Source organism: Sciurus carolinensis, chromosome 3 (assembly GCF_902686445.1).
Source record: "Sciurus carolinensis chromosome 3, mSciCar1.2, whole genome shotgun sequence".
Classification (NCBI taxonomy): domain Eukaryota; kingdom Metazoa; phylum Chordata; class Mammalia; order Rodentia; family Sciuridae; genus Sciurus; species Sciurus carolinensis.
In genome coordinates, this window is record NC_062215.1 from 14,584,108 (window position 1) to 14,602,101 (window position 17,994).

The following is a 17,994-nucleotide window of genomic DNA, read 5'->3' on the forward strand; positions in this document are numbered from 1 at the left end:
TAGACCAGGCCCTCTGGGGCATCCTGTGCCTTCCTTGCTTGTTGGCCTTATTCTCTGTCCCTGCAGCCCAGTATTTCCCTCATGATTGAAAACACTTAACAGCTCACTTTGCCAAGGTCCAAGCCCAGATCATGAGCCCATCTCTGGCCAGTTGCTGAGGGCAGAGTAGCAGGGCTGGAGAGAACTTGGCAGCTGCTGAGAAGCCACACTGATGGACCATGGGAGTGGAACGGGCAGGATGTCAGGACAGGGCTGGGCCTCTGAGGGAGTCCAGCAAATAGTGACTGCCTCAGGGTTCCAGAGTACAATAAGCTGAGCCACAACACAAAGCTCTATGAGCAGCCCACCTTTACATTAAGAGGAGGGGGTGGGGGGTGGCCTGTGGGGGAGCCCTTCACTGACCAACAAGGCCAGGCCCTGGCCTGGGTACAGGCGTGGTGCACATGCTCCTGCTTGATGCTCCACGTGCCAAGCTCCGTGCTGGGCATTGTATTATCAAATGATGGGCTTGGGTGGAGGGTTGGGCAGTGAGGGGCTTGGAAACCACAGACGTTTGAAGAAACAGGAGTTTGACCCAGAGAGACATCAGGGTCAATGTCCTTGGCCTCTGTCACATGACGAACCATTTTGTGTCTTGCTCCAAAGAGTTGAAGCTAGATTAGCAGGGAGCAGGTCCCAGGAAGGGGGATGGCCCACAGCCAAGGACGCTTTGTGAGAGCAAGTTCAAGGGCTTCGGAGGATCCTGCAGCCAGGAGGGGCCTCCTCTCCATGAGGCTGGGAAACTCTTCCTTGGGTGTGAAAGGCCGGACTCTGATCGCTTGACAAGTGTCTGTTGACTGAAGCCAACCACTCCATGGAAAATTCTAGAAAAGGGCTGCTTGACCAGGTGCCTGCAGGTGGCTAGGAGGGCAAAGGGAGGCACCAGGAAGGCTGGCCAGCCAGTTTGGTGGCTGGGCGGCAGCATCCAGGATTCTGCCAGGGGCCTGTGGGGTCCCAGACAGCACCAGCGGGGGCTGCTGCAAGGTGGGAGAACCAGGATCCTCCCAGGTCCAGCTCCGGTTTCTGGTGGGGTTTTTTGGTGGTGGTTGTTATTAATGTTCATTTGGTTTGGTTCTGCGTGCTGTTGTTTGGTTTGGGGCTTTGGTTTGGTTTTGTTGTCTCAGGACTTGAGAAAAGAAAACCAAAGGGACATCCATCCCATTGCTGGACCCAGATTCCAGAGACTGGCTCTTGCTGAGCCATAACCAGCAACCACAGCCTTGGAAAGCCACCGCGCCCTTCAAGGGAGTTTTTCTTCAAATACTTAGAACTCTAGGTCAGTTCCTTGGCGAGCCTCCCTCCTACACCCCTGCCTGCAGGGTAGCAAGGGAAGGGGGTCTGCACGAAAATCCCAGTGGACAGAAATAGAGCGGGATCATTGGGATGCTCAGAAGTGACCCCAATGGGAGCCTTCAGCCTCAAAGCTGCCCCAAGGTGACTGCCCATGGCCAGCTGAGGTGCCCCCGTGGACTGGGGCTTTCCCGGGACACATCTCCTGCCACGTGTCAGCCACATAGCAGTTTGGGAGTGTGCATTTCTGGGTAAAAGCAGAGGGTAGAAGTTGGGGGCTGGCAAGAGCCTGTGACAGCACATGCAAACCCACAGCTGGAACAGCCACCAAGGTCCCCTCCCACTCCCCATCTTACTGAGCAGAGGGCGGAGTGGGAGCCCAAGGGCAGCTCCTACCCCACACCAGGGACTCATGGGCAGAGGGAGCAGCCAAGCCCTCCCGAGGTCCATCTCCATGCCCTGTGAGGGGCTTCACAGAGGAGCTGACACCTGGGGATGCGACGTAGGACTCAGGAAACACAGCTACAGTGTTTTAGGGGAGCCTGTCACATCCATGCACTCTGAAGACAAATTAGAAACTTCAGAATTGAAAAGTGCAAACTGTCAACAGGGAGGGGTGGGCGTAGCCAGGGAGCAGGCTAGGGGACCAGGAGGTTGAGCAGAAGCTCCCCGCTCCCCCCAGAAACCCAGACGGCGAAGGAGGAGAGACGAAGGCTCAGAAGGAGACACGCCGGCAGCAGTTGGAAGGGCACAGAGAAGAAGAAACGAGAAACAACAGAAAGGAAGCTAGCGGGTCGTCTAAGGCAAATTGAAGAGCAGAAAGGAAAGCCCAAAAAGAGATGAAAAATAAGAACAATTCGCACCCAGAAAAGAAGTCAAGGAAAGAGACCAACAGGAGGGAGGAGAGAACGTCCCTACCGAGGCGATTTCATCCTCCTCTTAGGGCAAAGGACATCCAGTTGGGTTTTGGTTTTGTTTTCCTACAGAAGCGTTCTCAGAATGTCCTCAAAAGAGAAAAGAAAAAATTCTTCCAGACTACAGCATACAAAGAACAGAAAGCAGAAGGAAACGTGGAGACAGACTGACAACCCCTCAGAGAAGCCAAGTCTTCCTCTCAAGACTGGGGGTAGAGGGCTGGAGATGTAGCTCAGTTGATAGAGGGCCTGCCTTGCAAGCACAGGCCCCTGGGTTCGATCCCCAGCATCGCAAAAAAAAAAAAAAAAAAAAAAAAAAAAAAAAAAAAAAAAAAAAAAAAGTAGAACTGTTTAAAAAACATAAATACCTGGTTTTATTTTTTCACAAAAACCTCACATCTGGGGTTTTGCCTTTGCTTTCTGCAATAAGCTGATCAGTTGCCTTTTGCATCTTCCTAAGGAAGCATGCAGCCATCAGAGAGAGGGAGGGAAAGACTAAGGAGAATCTTGGCTTGATTGTTTCCCTTGCAACAAAGGAAAGGGAGCTGGTGGCTACTTGGATACCCACACTTTTCAGAGAGCAGCATCTCCCTCTCTAGAGATCCTCCTCACCTCTCCCTCCATCAGCTCTTTGGTTAGTGGATGTGTGTAGATAAAGTCGTGCATCTACGTGAATCACCCTTAAAACTCAGGATCCCAGCTCTTTGCAACCCTGTTGGTGATTGTGAAGGCATGTGATCTGTCACCATCTCTCGCCTGGGAAATGTAGTTGTCAAGCATTTTGGACAGAGTAGCTGGGTGCTTGCTCACTGTGGCCACAAGATGGCGCCCAAGTGCTGCCCCATTCCTCTGGGGCGCCAAGTGTTCAGCACGTAAGACTAGAGGAGACGAAGGGCTTGGTTTCATAAATTGTATTTCTTCATTAGCTGGTAGTTTTCTTAGTTAATGTATGTTCACATTTTTTTTCTCATTTAAGGATTTAACACAACAGAATATGTACTATGGGAATGATCTTGGAGTCTGGCGTTCTGTGGATCCATGCAGTAGTTCATCCATGTCCAGAGAGAGGTAGGGACAGAGGTAGAAACAAGTCCAGGTACCAAGTGTAACCATAGCCATAAACTTCATTGAGAACTTACTGTGAACCAGGCTCTAAGTCAATGTTTTACAAATTATCCTTGTAACTCCACTCTGCTGGGCTGACCCTGCAGCCTGTTATTTAATCTCTTGGCTACTGAGCCTCAGTCCACCATGAAACACTAGCCTTCCTCTCCCTGTTCAGCATTTCCTCCATACCTGTTTCCACTTGTGGTTGTGATTAGGGGGACTTTATTGAAATCGAGAACACCTTCTCATTCTGTGAACAGCATGCTCTCCAGACAGACTGAAGGGGAGCATTAGCGTCACCTGGGAACTTGTTAGAAATGCATGTTCTCAGGACTTGCCCCAGATTCATTGAATCAGAAACTCAATATGGCCTTGTAGTCTGGGTTTTAGCAAACCCTCCAGTGAATACTCAAGTTTGAGACCCCTTGCTATAAAGCATATGTCTCAAAAAAGCAAGCCATTTGCTTAGGATCAATAAATATTTACTTAGCATGACCTTGGCAAAGTGGAACGTCCCAGAAATTCAGCAGAGAAGGAAAGGAAATTAAGAGATCTGGTATGCAATCTGTCCAGAAGCAATGAAACGGGAGGAGGGTGGGCCAGATGCTGGAGGAAGCGTGGAAGGAGGCCGTAACCCCGCCGACTGTCAGAACACCACGACTCTGTGCGCAGCTTCCAGAGTGGACACACAGGTTACAACCTGACAGTTCCAGGTGGGCCCAGCCCCTGCAGTGCAAGAAAGGGAGCCCTGCCTGAAGAGAGTCAGCCCTGGGGACTTCAAGGCCGGGCTCCAGTTCAGTTTCAGCATCCATGTGGAGTGCCATGTTTTGAATTCAAAAGAAGAACCCCTCCCTTCTGAAGAGGGGCCTCCTTAGTCTTTCCCTCCCTCTCTCTGAGTACTGGATGATTGTGAGTGACTTGGCAGTCCCCTCATGAAGGGCCCTCTGCTCTCTGCCCACAGCAGACCCCTGCTGACCCCACGCATTTGACCCCAAAGCATGTGACCATGCCTCAGTGTCTTTCAGCTCTTCCACCCTGTGCGCTGGTTCTCAACGCTGTGCACGTTTGGATTCCTGGAGAGCTTAGAACACACACTCGCATCCTTCCACATACATACACGTGTACACTCACAATGTGCAATTATTATGATTTTCAATAGTTGAGACATACTGAAATAATTTATCATAAATTCAAACTTAACAGGGTCCCCTGGATTTTAGATGAGTCTGAAATGGTGTTGGTGACAGGGTCTAGACCCTGGGGACAGGGGACAGCTCAGTGAGAACCACTTCCCAAGCCCCCTTCTTCATCATCCCTTCCTCCCAAAGCGTGCTTAGGTCCCTGCCATAGTTCGGATCTTGAATATCACCCAAAGGCTTGGTCTCCAGCTCATGGTGCTATTGGGAGGTGGTGGGACCTTTAAGAGGTGGGGCCTAGTGGGAGACCTTTAGGTCATTGGAAATGTACCCTTAAAGGGGACGGTGAGACTCCATCCAGGCCCTTCTTTCTTTCACTTCCCAGCCACAGCCAAGAGAAAGTGGTTTTGCTCTGCCATGCTGAGTGGCCTTACCACAGTCCCAAAATAACAGGGTCAACAAGGCATGGACTGCAACCTCCAACACTGTGATCCAAAGTGAACCTTTTCTCTTTATAAGTTGATTATCTCAGGCATTTGTTACAGGAAGAGAAAGCTAACAGTCCTCAGGGACAGACTCAGCCAGCAGGGAACTCTCGCTGACCTCCCTCCTGCCCCAGCCCCGAGTATCATGAGCCTGCTGTGATTAGCAAGCATAGGTCCTGGTGCCAGCAAGGGAATGATGCCTGAGGAAGTGTGGGAGGGGTCTTAACCCTGGCTACACTTGGGGGCTTTGCCTCAGGCACTGTATCCAGTCTCCACCATTACCCGTGTGTGCCCCTGTCTACCCTGCTGGCTTGTACCCAAATGCAGAGGGAAGACACCTCTGCTAAGCTGGAGAAAGTCCAGTTTATGCAGGAACAGCTGGTGGGCACAGCTGCCTGCTGTGAACTGCTCACGCCCTGTTTCCTCAGTACTACACAGTCTGGCTTTTGACAACTATTCTGAACGACGTCCTAGAGCTTGACTAAAAGCATGTGGAGATGTTCTCAAGCATCGGTGCCATTTTCCCCTACCCTCTAGTCATAAAGACCTGGCACCAAATTAAGCTGCCAGTGCCCAGGCTAGTTCAGGCAACGTGCAACTCTATTCTGAACAATCTTGCGTTGCCTGACGATGGCGCGGGCTGAAGAGCCATGAGTGCACCGCGTGCTGCAGAACCGCATGTCAAAGTGGTTAAAATGGTAAGTTTTGTTTTGTATATTTTACCACAATGGAAAAAAAGAAAAAAGAAAAAAGAAAAGAAAGAAACCGTAGCGAATCCAAAGTCAGCCTAGTTTGGGGCGGGGCCGGGCCCAGGAAGCACGTGACCCCGAGGGCGCAGAGGAAAACACCTGAGTCGAAGCTGCGGGGTGGCCGGCGGCGACTCGTGCACGTTCCTCGTTGCGCTTTCCTGGCCCAGGCGGGTAGGTCACAGGGTAAGTCACAAGGTCAAGGCTTGAGTCCCAGTCCCTTCCTTCTCTGGGCCTCAGTTTCCCCAGTAAGCAGAGCGGATGGGGACCCCCAGAGTCCCTCTGCTGGAGAGCTGCTGCAAAGCCCCTGGCGGGCCTGGCCTCTGCGGCCCCACCTCCTCCTCCTCCTCCCCTCCCTCTTCTGCTCTGGCATCTGGGTGAAATGCAGGACTGCCTTGCAACTCACCGATCCCTTGGGGTCAGAACTGATTGATGTGCAGGGAAGGGACAGTCCCCTTCCTCCCAGCAGACATTGTGGGTTTGTGATGAGTCTCCTCCAGGGAAACCCTACCTGGCTCTGGGAGAGGCCAGCCTCACTGATTTCCACTAATTTGCAATCCCACCAACAGTGCAGAGGGTAAAAGTGTTCCTGCGACCCCCGCATCCTTCCAGCATATATTTCTTCCTTGTGTGTGTGTTGCTGGGATTGAACCCAGGGACACTCAACCACTGAGCCACACCCCCAGCCCTGTTTTGTATATTATTTAGAGACAGGGTCTCACTGAGTTGCTGAGGCTGGCTTTGAACTCGTGATCCTCCTGCCTCAGCCTCCCAAGCTGCTGGGATGACAGATGTGCGTCACTGGGGGGCTCTATTTGTATTCTTGATGGCTGCCATTCTAACTGGAGTGAGAGGAAATATAAATGTACTTTTAATTTGCATCTCCCTAATTGCTAAAGATGTTGAACAATTTCCATGTATTTTTTTGCCATTTGTATTTATTTTGAGAAGTGTCTGTTTAGTTCATTTTCTTTTTCACATTTATTGATTGGGTTATTTGGAGTATTTTTGTTTGTGTTTTGCGTTTTTTGGTGGTAAGATTTTTGAAGTTTTTTTTTTTTTTTTTTTTTTTTGTACTGGGGATTTAATCCAGGGGCGCTTAACCACTGAGCCACATCCCCAGTTCTTTTTTATTTTTTTATTTTGAGACAGGTCCTCACTAAGTTGCTTAGGGCCTCACTCAGTTGCAGAGTCCGGCCTTGAACTTGCAATCCTCCCACCTCTGCCTCTGTGGGATTACAGGCATCCAAGTCTCTGGGATTACAGGCATGCAACACCATACCCAGTTTTTTTTAGTTCTTTATGTATTCTGGACTTTAGTCCTCTGTTAGTATTTTTTGTTCTTTCACATAAATTTAATGACATGCTTTTAATTTCCATGAGCAAGCCTTTTGGGATTAACTGGAACTGTACTGAATCTGTAGATCAGTTGGGGGTGAATCGACATCTTTATACTATTGAATCTCCTATCTATAAACATGGATTATCTCTTCCTTTATTATCTTTAATGCCCTTCAATAGTTTTATAATTTTCTTACTACAAGTCTTATGGGTCTAGGATTTAGATTTATTCTTATTCCTTTTTTTTAGCTATTATAAATGACATGTTTTTTAAATTACATTTTTGTATGTTACAGATAAACATAAAAGCAACATATTTTTGGATATTAATCATATAGCTAGCTAAAATCTTATACCTTGATGAAATCATTTGTCTGATGATTCCTTTGGATTTTTTTCACCTAGGTGGTCATAATAGGCAAATACTGATGGTTTTACTCTTTTTCTAATTCTTAGACCTTTAACTAACAAATTAATTAAATGATTCATTCTTACTGCACTATCTTAGGACCTTTGGTGCCATATTAAATAGAGATCATGATTTCGAAGGAGATTCTTTTATTTACTCATTAAAAACAATATATAAGTTTTTTGTAAGTTTCCCTTTAATTTTCTAAGAGCTTTTACCAAGAAGTGATGTTGAATGTCATCAGTGTGTTTGTGTGTCTGTGTTTTTGTGTGTGTGTTGTTTTTTGGTTTGGGATCTGTTAAGATGGTCATATGAGCTAGGTGTGTGGCACATGCCTGTCATCCCAGCAGCTCAAGAGGCTGAGGCAAGAGGATCACAGGTTCAAAGCCAGCCTCAGCAACTTAGCAAGGCCCTAAGCAACTCAGTGAGACTCAAAAAAAAAAAAAAAAAGGTAAAATGATTTTTATTTTGAGACAGGATCTCCCTAAGTTGTTCAGTCTGGCCTCAAACTTCCCATCCTCCTGCCTCAGCCTCCCAAATAGCTGGGATTATGGGCCTGTGCCACTGTGCCCTACTTCTGGCAGTTTCTTTGGGGGAAGATTTAAAATCACTGAATGAATATCTTTAAGAGTTACAGAAGGATTCAAACTTTTTATTTCTACCTAAATTACATCTGGCAAGTTATATATTTTTTTTTCTGAGATTTGATCTACTTGGTTTCATTTTTCATGGCCTGCAGGATTTATAAGTCTTTTTTATTTTTAATTGTGGTAAAGTCCACATAAAATGTACCATTTATCCATTTTAAAATGTACAAGTCGGTAGTGTTATGTATGTTCACATTGTTTTGCAACCAATCTTCAGAACCATCTTACAAAACTAAAATGACCCATTAAACAACTCTGATTTCCCTTCTCTCCAGCCTCGGGCATCCACCCCTCTACTTTCTGTTCATGTGAATTTGTATCATTTTCTTTTCAATCTGGTGCTATGTTCCCACTCTGGTTCCTAGCAATGTTTACTGGTGCCTCCTCCTCCTCCTCCTTTTTGTTTGTTATAAATATATTGTACCAGAGACTTGCCCAGAAATTTCTTCTGGCCTTCTGTCTTTGGTTTCCTTCCTGAGGGTCTCTGGGAACGCAGCCCCTGACCATCCTCCTGCTCTGGCTCTGGCTCATCAGCCACCGCAGCTGGCGCTCACTCACAGGAACTTCACTCTTTCCTGGGTGTGCAACCCTGGACAAGTCCCTTCATTGTTTGTGCCTCAGTTTCCCTATCTGTAAGGCAAGGACAGTAACAGTGCTCTATCTTCCAAAGTTAGGGGATTAATGAGTTAATATTTATGGGGTGCTTTTTGACAGTGACCAACCTATCGCGGGTACAGCCGTAAATATAATGCAGAATGTCGCCACTGTATAATGAGGGTGATGGTACAATGGAGGCCACAGTCTCCACCAAACAGCACCTCGAGCCCCACCCTGCTGGCCACGCCCCTGGGGCCACCTCCTCAGACTGCCCGTGGGTAGGAGGAGATCTCCTTGCTCTCAGTACTCTGCCAGCCCCAAGTGGAACTGACCCCTCCTGGCTGGGATTCCAGCCTCGACTTCTGCCCCTTCCTCCCTGCCTCATTCCAAAGCCCAGGATCCTTTTCCAGAGACTTTCCTGGATCCAGGTTGAGAAGGACAACACCCAATGATTGCAGAGCAGTAACTGCCTTTGGTCTCAGTGGTGAGGGAAGGGCGGATGGTCCAGTGCCCTTCAGCCCAGGAACGGAGCTGGGCCAGACTCCCTACAACTCTGGGGCCTGCATTTCTAAAGGCCCCAGCTGGAACTCCCTGAAAAATCAGGGGATCTGGGACAGAACTGGGAGAGCAAAGGCAGGATATGTGGAGAGCAAGATCCACCAGGGAAGGTCCTGAACTGTCAGAGTCCAGCCCTCACCTGTGCCTGCTTCTGGACTCCTGAGTGAGCAGGAAGCTTCCCTAGAGATGGACTGCAATCCCTCAACCCCAGGCCTCTCGGACCAAGGCCCTGCTTGGAAGGAGGAGGGGAACACCAGCAGGCTGGGCCCAGACACTGAGGCTGGGGTTTGGGGTCCGACTGAGGCCAGACAGATCCCTTCTCTGCTGGGCCTGGGCCTCTGGGGACTGTTGTGGGCTGCGATTCCTGTGGTTCTGGGCCTCATATGGGCCCTTAATCAGCTGAATTTGGGGCAGGTTTAGGGTGGAAGCTGAGCGGGAGGTTCTGGTTTATGCAGACATGTGCTGGGTATTCACAGGAGAACCCCAAATTCCTGCCTGAGTTTCCTTAAAAAGCCCAGGTCTCTCTCGCCTTTGCCGTGGTGACTGGGTATCCCGATTGAACATTTTCTTCCCAGAGGTCACTTCAACAAAGTGCCCTGTGGGATTTGGGGTTTCCCAGATCTGTGCCTTGTAGGCCTCATTTGGCCTGTGTGCACACAGCACACAAGGATTCTGCTAGGGCACGCGCACGTGCGCGCGCACACACGCTCCCTTCACTCACCCCACCTTTGCACGGGGCATCGGAAGACGAGGTCCCACCCCTGCTTATCGGCTGTGTCCCAGCTTCCTCTGCCTGGACCCTTGGAGGACTGGAGGCCTGGAGTCCTGGCTGCCCGGGAGTTGGCCTGCACACTTGGCTTCCGGCTCGGATAATGAGAGGAAATGTGGTCATCAGCTCACAGAAGGCTAGGGGTTTGGAGCTGTGGCTCCATTCACTGCTCCCTGACCTCAACGGTCTGTCTCCCATAGACGCCCTCGGCTGTTCCCTGGGACCCCGTGGACCATGCTGGAGATGTCGTCTCTCAGTCGCTGGGGCCTACACGCCGCCCTTCTCGCCCTGCTCTGCTGCTCAGGTGAGCCGGGTTCTCCACACGTGGCTGCCCGGGTGGGGTGTTGCCCTGCTCCCGGGATGCAGGCAGGGGAGAGGAGGGTCCTGGCCCTACACTTTTTGAGTCTTTGAACGTGGGGTTCACTCCACCATGGGCACAGGTTTCTGTGCCAGCTTGACTTTGGGTCCCTATGGCCCTGGGCAGTGGCTGGGGTCCTGGCCTTTCGGACACCAGGTGGAATGGACCCACAGCTTTGGGGCGTGTGGTAGGGCAGGTCATGGTGGTGGCGGGTCGGGGGCTCAGGAGGCAAATGGATGCTGGGGGGCCTAGGGCACGGTAGGGGGCAGCAGAGGACATCACCTCTGGCGTGGTCAAAGTGAAAATGAAACCCTTTCCCGTGGGCGGAGGGGACCAGGAAGGGAGGTGGCACCATGTGCTGAGCACCCCGTGTCCTGGATGGTCGACCATGTGCTTTCAAGCACTCTCGGGCTGGGGTCGCTAGCCTACTTGGTGGAGGAAGAGACCGAGGCTCAGGGAGGGGAAGCCCCAGCCAGCACGGGCCAACTCCGGATTCACCCCAGTGCAGTCCACCTCCAAAGCCTCTCTCTTTGCCATTTCATCGCATGCCACTAACTGCAGGTTGAGACAGGAGCAGGGGACACAGGCTGGCCCAGCTGGTCAGGATCCGAATGTCACTGTCTCAGTGAGGACTCCACTCAACGCGTGGTTTAAAATGATGCCCCCCACTACTCCTTTTCCTGGCAGCACCACCACCTGGCAGGCTGGGTGCCCTGCTGAGTCCTTGTCTGTTCCCTCTCTCTCTCTCTCTCTCTCTCTCTCTCTCTCTCTCTCTGCGACATGTGCTCTGCCAGGGCAGTGCTTGGTCTGCTTTGCTGCTTTGGTCCCTGCTATGTCCCCTGAGCCTAGCACCATGCCTGGCACATAGCAGGTGTTTGAAAAGAGTTTATGGAAGAAAGGAAAAGAAGGAGGGAAGGGCTAGACACAGGTCTCGGCTCAGAGAGCACAGCTCAGAGCTCACCTCCATTCTCAGGTCATCAGGGAGGAGGGGACTTTCAGCTGGCGCTTGAGGGAGATGGAAGAGGATCTTGAGCAAGGCTAATGTGCAGCTGAGGGGCAAGGAGGGGTTGGAGGAAGGAGCACCCAGAGGCAGGGAGAGGCTGGGAGACCTCTGGGATCTAGTCAAGAAGCCACAGGCCTGAGGACAGTGGGAGAACAGAGGGACCATCCAGGCCCTCATTCTTGGATTCCTGGTCCTCAGTCCTGAGTACCAGGGGTAGGTGCTCCGCTGGCAGGGCAGCAGGGACATTCACTGCACAATGTCTCTGCTCTTCCAGAGTCTGGTGAGGCGGCCTTCGAGGTATACACATGGCCAGAGAGGCTGGTGGTGGAGAGCAGAGGGTCTGGGATGGTCAACTGCAGCACCAGCTGTGCTCAGCCTGAATCAGGTGGCCTGGAGACCAACCTGGAGAAGACTCTGCTGGAGGAGCAGCCTCAGTGGAAGTCCTACTTGATCTCTAACGTCTCCCAGGACATGGTCCTCATTTGTTACTTCAACTGTGCTGGGAAGCAGCAGACAAAGAGTCTCAACGTCAGCGTGTACCGTGAGTGGCTGTGTGCGGGCCCTCCCCTCCCCAGGTGCTGCTCCTGGGCCTTCCATCACAGCCTCCACCTCCCTGGGTCCCTGGGGTGACAAGGATCAGGGAAGAACAAGGCCCACACACTTGGTAGGATTCCTTGAGCCCAACTGGTATTCCTGCAGCAGGCCACCCGGTTCTGAGGCTTGCTCTAAGGAGGACAGCCGACCTAGGCTTAGGAACATCCCGAAGTAATTTCTCAATGGAGTGTTCCTCAGCTCCCCCCAGCTCAGCACCAGAGCAACCTGCATCCATGACAATGGTGGAGGAACATCAGGAGAGCTGGGCATGCTCTCCCGTGGGCCCCTTGCCTCGGACACCAGGTGGAATGGACCCACAGCTTTGGGGCATGTGGTAGGGCAGGTCATGGTGGTGGCGGGTCGGGGGCTCAGGAGGCAAATGGATGCTGGGGGGCCTAGGGCACGGTAGGGGGCAGCAGAGGACATCACCTCTGGCGTGGTCAAAGTGAAAATGAAACCCTTTCCCATGGGCGGAGGGGACCAGGAAGGGAGGTGGCACCAGGAAGAGGTTGAGGGCCACTTGGTGTCCTTATCTTACCCTGAGAGCCCATGGCAAATGTGTGACTATCACTCACAGACACCTGCCCAGGAGCCATGTAAACCTTCCAGGTAGGCCAGGACTCAGCATCTTGGCTCTGGGGGTATCTCTGAGGTCCCCCCCATCACCAGCATCAGAGGATCTAGATGAATAGAGAAATGTCCTAAAACCAACAGGTGATCCTGAATGGAGGTGGGAGTGAGTGGACACCACCAGAGCCCTGTTCAGCAGTCACGAACCTGACCCTGGAGCAGTGAGGCTGGTCTGACTCCAGTCCTCACCCTCTAAGGAACCGCTCCGTTCAATTTCTCAAGTGCCCAATTCCAATGAGTTCTTCGCTTCTCCATCCAACTGTTTAATTTTTGAAATTGTTTTAATATCTGGATAAGAAGGAGACAGACCCAAACTTTTTTTTTTTTTTAATCTTTCCAGCTAGCTGTACAAATTCTGGACCTTTTCTTTGTAGACACCAGCTCACCTCCATCTTGTCTATTCTCCTAATCACATCCACAGATCTACCACCTGGCACCTCCTTCAGCCTTAATTCTTCTTTCCTCCTCTCATCACACTGGAGCAACCCAGACCCCAACCCACTTCCTCCCCTATAATTCCTGGAACACCAAAGTGACCTTGGCCAGGTAGGGCCTGTGGAGACACACCCCCATGCTGACCAGTCCTTCCTCCTTCATCCCCACAGAGCTTCCTAAGCAGGTCACACTGAAGCTGCAGCCCATGTGGGTGACCCTGGGCAAACCTTTCACTATCGAGTGCAGGGTGCCCACTGTGGAGCCTATTGAGAGCCTCACCCTCACCCTGCTCCGTGGCAAGGAGACCCTGCACAGCCAGACCTTTAGTGGGGGAGCACCTGCCCCCCAAGAGGCCAGAGTCGCCCTCAACAGCACAGCAAACAAAGAGGATGGCCTCCTGAACTTCTCCTGTCAGGCTGAGCTGGACCTGCGGGCTCGCGGTGGGAGTGTCTTTCGCAGCATCTCGGAAAACCAGGTCCTCGAGGTCTATGGTGAGGAGACCCCAAGGGCAGAGGTGAAGGGAGACAGCATTCCCTCTCAGCCTTGAGCCCCACTCTCGGGCAGGTTGGGGTGCATATGTCATCCTGAGAGCTCCTCTTTATTCTCCCCCGTTTCCTGATTCTCTCAAGTCCCCAGCCAGACCCTGTGTGTTCCAGCAGTCAGGAGAGCTCAACTCGGTGCTTGGCTATTCATGAGCTGTGTGGCCTTGACCAAGGCAACGTGCTCTCTCTGCCCGTGGCTGCTTTCTGCAATGGCAGGCTGGTCTGCCTGACCCATAAGGCCCCTGAGGCACAGCTGTTCCATGACTCTCGGTGGCCAAAGCATTCTCTCCCAACAGGAAGCCTGTTTGCACAGAACGCACTGGGCTCTGCCTGGTGAGGCTTACTCTGGACCAGCCCAGCTCCAGGCCATGGTGCTCAGCTACATGCTGGTCTCAGGAGCTGCTAGCAGGGGGGACATCTGCCCTCACAGTCGCATTGGTGCCTGAGGCCTGGGTCACCTTTATCCTACATCCCACTCTGGAGGCAGACACCATGTGACCTTTCTTTTGGCAACCAGGGTGACTGCTGGGTGAATGACTGGGTGTGCGTGATGGGTGGCACCTGCGGACTTCTAAGACCACCGCCTCCTCCTTCCCCAGAACCCACACTGAACAACCAGACGATCATCATTTTCCCAGTCGTGTCAGTACTGCTGTTCTTGTTCGTGACGTCCGTCCTGCTCTGCTTTATCTTCGGCCAGCACTGGCGCCAGAGGCGGACAGGCACCTATGGGGTGCGTGCTGCCTGGAAGAGGCTGCCCCAGGTCTTCCGGGCACAGCCTGCGTGAGCTGCGTGGCCACAGCCATGGTGACTGCTGGAACTCAACGTGACTCCTCAGGGTTGTGGTCCGGCCCTGGTTGAAGGACTATGACAGCAGCCCAGGACCCTGGGGACATTTCTTTTCTAGCCTGAATACAAATGCCTGGACTTAACCCTGTGTCCTCCATGTCTGCTCCTGGGATAACAGTCAACAGTTGAGAAGGACAAGGCACCAGGCATGGACTTCTGGCCCCACAGGTCCCTCAGCCTCCTTCCTGTCTTCTCCTTCATAGGGTCTTCCAGGGCTCTGCTGACCCAGGCTCAGGGCACCTCTGGCTGACTGGCCATTATCCAACACCACCCTTATCTGGCCCCCAGTCGTGAATTCCTATTGGAGGAGGAGGTCACTGCTCTCACCTGGCCCTAGGGGACCTCGGGCTGTTCCTAGTGGGATCAGGACTCAACACTGACTCTCTTTCCTACTGTATGAGGAGGGGGCCCAAGGGAACTGGCTCAGCTCCACGTCCTACCCAGCTAGCCTCTCCTCCACCACTCTGGGCCCTTCTCTCCCCCAAGGAGGTCTTCAAGATCTGGGAAAACAGGAGCATTGGTCTTCTCTCCTGCCCCATTATTAGGCCAAAAGGCAGCCCCACCATCTTTGTCATCCCAGAAGGAGGAGTGAGGGACAAAGGTGGGCCTGGGGCTCTGGCACCGCGTTCGCCTCTAGTCCAGGCAGGAGACAGTGAGGCAGAGCTGGGTTTTGTGGCCTTCAAGCCCTGGAAGGGGCAAGAAGGAACGTTTACGGGCCCGTTAAAAACCACAGTGGAGAGGGGCTGGCTGAGGTTGAGCCAGTAAGAAAGGCTGTCAGCAAGGGTGCAGAGTCGACAGACAGCAGAGGGGCAGGCGGAAACTTCCAGACTGTTTTCTGTCTTGCGCTGAAGCAGGCGTGGCCCCCACAGGCATCCATCCTCATGGCATACTCTAAACATCGTAGTAGTCTAGGGAGATAGCACCCCATCTTGGCCTCCCTCCTGCCCCAGTGGACCCCAAGGAGGAATACAGAAGGGGGCAGCCCAGTACCCACGTCAGTGAGAGCAGATGCCCCCACACAGGGCACACGGCCCTCCTGGCCTCCCAATCCACTCCTGGGCTTGGGCCCACTGCACACCTACCCAGCCCCCTACCTGAAGCAGGAGGTACATCTGCACCCACAGTCCCTGTGGCACTGGGGGGTGGGGGCGGGGGCACAGTTCTCCTGAGATGGGGAGAGAAAAGAAGACCCTTCAGAGGCCCAGGCGTGGGCGCCAGTGCTTCCCCCACAATCCCCTGGCCTGCTCTACCAGCCTGGCCCCAGAGCAGGAAACTGGCAGAGCCCAGACCCCAGCCTCACTTACATCCCCCTTTTCTGGGAGGGAGGAGGCCGGTGCTGAATCCTGGGTGCCTCCTGCAAGAGGGGCTGGTGTGGGGGCGGGGGAAGGAAAGGGGCTGGCCAGAGTGGTAGGGGGCCCTGGGAGGGCACTGGACAGGGCAGGTAGTGGTGGTGGAACACCAGAGGCCCTTCCTCCTGGGTGTCCATCTGCTCCTGCAGTTCTTCCTGTTGATCCTCTAGGTAGACCTGGGATTGTGCAAAGGGGGAGGGGAGATGGTGACACAGGATTAGACTCTCCTACCCCCACTCCTGTGTTCCTCTACTTTATTTTCTCCTGAGCTGCGCTTTTATCATGGCTACTGATCATTTAGCATATCAAGCAAGGCACTTTGGAGACATTTATTCCTTATTTTGCAGGTAAGAATACTGAGGCTCCAAGAGGTTGGATGACTTTTCTAAGGTCCCCCAGCTAATAACTGGCAGAGCAGGGACTGGAAGTATCCAGGTGACTCCAGAGCTGGGGTCTGGAGTCCACTGAGCTGCCCTGGACCTCACCCCCAGCTCTTGAACAGCCTTGTGCCCCTCAATGAGTTGGGGACTTATCCTGAGGGTCCCCCTGCCCATCCCTGGAGGGTGGATTTACCCCTCGCCCTTTCCACCAAGGTCAAAATCCTACTGGGCTCTCAAAAGCTGGTTCTAGGACCTCCTGCACCTCTTCCAAAGAGGGATAGCTCTTTCCCCTATCCCTCACCAGGTGTGACGCATGCCAAGTACACTTCACACGCCAGCCACACCAACCCACAGCCCTGGGTTTATTCCTTCACTTGTTCAACAAATACCAGTTGAGTCTAGGCAACAGAGTCCAGGTGCCTCTGTAAGGGGGCGGGGCTTGCGCTGCCGGGAAATTTCCTTTAAAACTAGCTCTGTGTGGTCTTGGTTTGGGGACCCTCGGGGCATGGAGGCTGACACCCGGCCTGGCACCTAAATGCATGCCAAAGGGACTCGAGAGTGAGCTGGCTCCCCTTGCCTCTTTGCCCAGGCCTCTTTCTCCAGCAGAAACCCGGGTTGGATCACCCAGGGCCAGCAGTGCGCGACCCGGTGCCCCCACCCCCACGCACCTGCGGGCTGGGCCAGTCGCGCGCGGGGCTCAGCGCCCCCGCCCCCGCGGCCAGGCGGCTCAGCAGCAGCTGGTGCATCTGCGCGTTCTGCAGCATCATCAGCTCCAGCAGGTCTAGGGGCCAGGAGTTCAGCCGGCCCAAGGCGGCCCCGCGCCGCCTCCCCGCCCCAACCCCGACCCCAGGGCCTTCATCCCGAAGTCCAGCCCCCAGCGGAAGCAGAGGTTGTGCAGCGCGGACCCCGAGAAAAGGGACGTGCAAAGCAGAGGAGGGCATGGCAGGGCGACCCCAGAGTCTCACCTTCCTTCACGCGGCCGGGCTGCGAGGGCGGGGGTGGGACGGCCCACGGGAGGGGTTGCAGGATGGTCACCCAGGGCTGGGGGCGTGGGCGGGAGACTCAGCCCGGCCAGGTGGAGAAGGGATGGGGCAGGAGCCCCAACACCTTCCTCCTGTGTTGCCTCCCCCTCCCTGTCCAGTCTTTCCCTCGTTTGGGGTCTCTCTCCTCACCCCACCTCACAGCCCCTGCAGAATCCAGCCCCTCTAGGGGCGGCTCCCCAGCTCCACCGTCCCAGGTAAAGGCAGGCTCCGCTCCCGACTCAACCCTCACCCTCACCGTGGGGACTGCACTCTGTGATACAGCGCTACCCCAGCTCCCGCCGGGTCCCGAAGCCATGGCCAGAGTCCGTAGGCCAGGGTTACCTTGGCAACGCTAGCGACGCCAAGGGAGGATGCCTGCCACTCACTCGCGGACCCGCCCAGGCTCCTGGTGTCCTGGGAGACTCGCCCCCTGCCCTCCTCTGCGCCTCCCGGATGTGGACTCCTACCAGAGTCTGGCCACCAGGAGGCCCGTCTCTCTCTTTAGAGGTTCAGCCCTAACCCTGCTAGGTCAGGGCTCCCAGGACTTCGTGTCTTACACCTTCCTTTATCTCGGGGCCTTGCCTGCCCCCAGTGCTAGACCTGGGCGCCGTGTTTGTTGAATGGATGAATGAGTAGCTGGGCAGGCTTGGTTTGCTGGTCCCAGAGCCCCCGCTCAGCTGAGGAGTTCAGCAGGAATAGAGACTGTTATAGGAGCAGGCTTGCGGGTGAGGGTCTGCCCAGTGAGACAGCCCAGGATCTGCTCCCTGCCACTCTGTCAATCAGGAGAGGGGCCT

General features: G+C 53.5%; 2 protein-coding genes across 6 annotated transcripts; one reads left to right on the forward strand and one right to left on the reverse strand.

Moving 5' to 3' along the window:
* Positions 1 to 5,787: 5,787 nt before the first annotated feature.
* Positions 5,788 to 14,532, forward strand: Icam2 (intercellular adhesion molecule 2). Of its 4 annotated transcripts, none has more exons than XM_047547292.1 (5): positions 5,788 to 5,903; positions 10,239 to 10,342; positions 11,674 to 11,940; positions 13,229 to 13,549; positions 14,200 to 14,532. In XM_047547292.1, the coding sequence occupies exons 2-5, from the start codon at positions 10,273 to 10,275 to the stop codon at positions 14,385 to 14,387; spliced, it is 846 nt and encodes a 281-aa protein (XP_047403248.1). In that variant the 5' UTR covers positions 5,788 to 5,903; positions 10,239 to 10,272; the 3' UTR covers positions 14,388 to 14,532. The 4 variants fall into 4 exon arrangements, with proteins under 4 accessions (XP_047403248.1, XP_047403250.1, XP_047403249.1 ...); XM_047547294.1 differs by having other exon boundaries at positions 5,802 to 5,891; XM_047547293.1 differs by lacking the exon at positions 5,788 to 5,903 and having other exon boundaries at positions 10,119 to 10,342.
* On the reverse strand, positions 12,961 to 17,538 carry Prr29 (proline rich 29). Of its 2 annotated transcripts, XM_047547297.1 has the most exons (6): positions 17,457 to 17,538; positions 17,144 to 17,219; positions 16,847 to 16,959; positions 15,754 to 15,974; positions 15,544 to 15,614; positions 12,961 to 15,357 (listed from the first exon to the last, which is right to left on the reverse strand). In XM_047547297.1, the coding sequence occupies exons 1-6, from the start codon at positions 17,514 to 17,516 to the stop codon at positions 15,341 to 15,343; spliced, it is 558 nt and encodes a 185-aa protein (XP_047403253.1). In that variant the 5' UTR covers positions 17,517 to 17,538; the 3' UTR covers positions 12,961 to 15,340. The 2 variants fall into 2 exon arrangements, with proteins under 2 accessions (XP_047403253.1, XP_047403252.1); XM_047547296.1 differs by having other exon boundaries at positions 12,961 to 15,614.
* Positions 17,539 to 17,994: the final 456 nt, after the last annotated feature.

Coding starts and splice junctions, on each gene's coding strand:
- Icam2 (XM_047547292.1), top strand. CDS start 10,273: ATGCTGGAGATGTCGTCTCTCAGTCGCTGGGGCCTACACGCCGCCCTT. Junction 10,343..11,673: donor CGCCCTGCTCTGCTGCTCAG/GTGAGCCGGGTT, acceptor CTGCTCTTCCAG/AGTCTGGTGAGGCGGCCTTC. Junction 11,941..13,228: donor TCTCAACGTCAGCGTGTACC/GTGAGTGGCTGT, acceptor TCATCCCCACAG/AGCTTCCTAAGCAGGTCACA.
- Prr29 (XM_047547296.1), bottom strand. CDS start 17,516: ATGGCTTCGGGACCCGGCGGGAGCTGGGGTAGCGCTGTATCACAGAGT. Junction 15,975..16,846: donor GCGACTGGCCCAGCCCGCAG/GTGCGTGGGGGT, acceptor GCACAATCCCAG/GTCTACCTAGAGGATCAACA. Junction 15,615..15,753: donor CCCTCCCAGAAAAGGGGGAT/GTAAGTGAGGCT, acceptor TCCCCATCTCAG/GAGAACTGTGCCCCCGCCCC.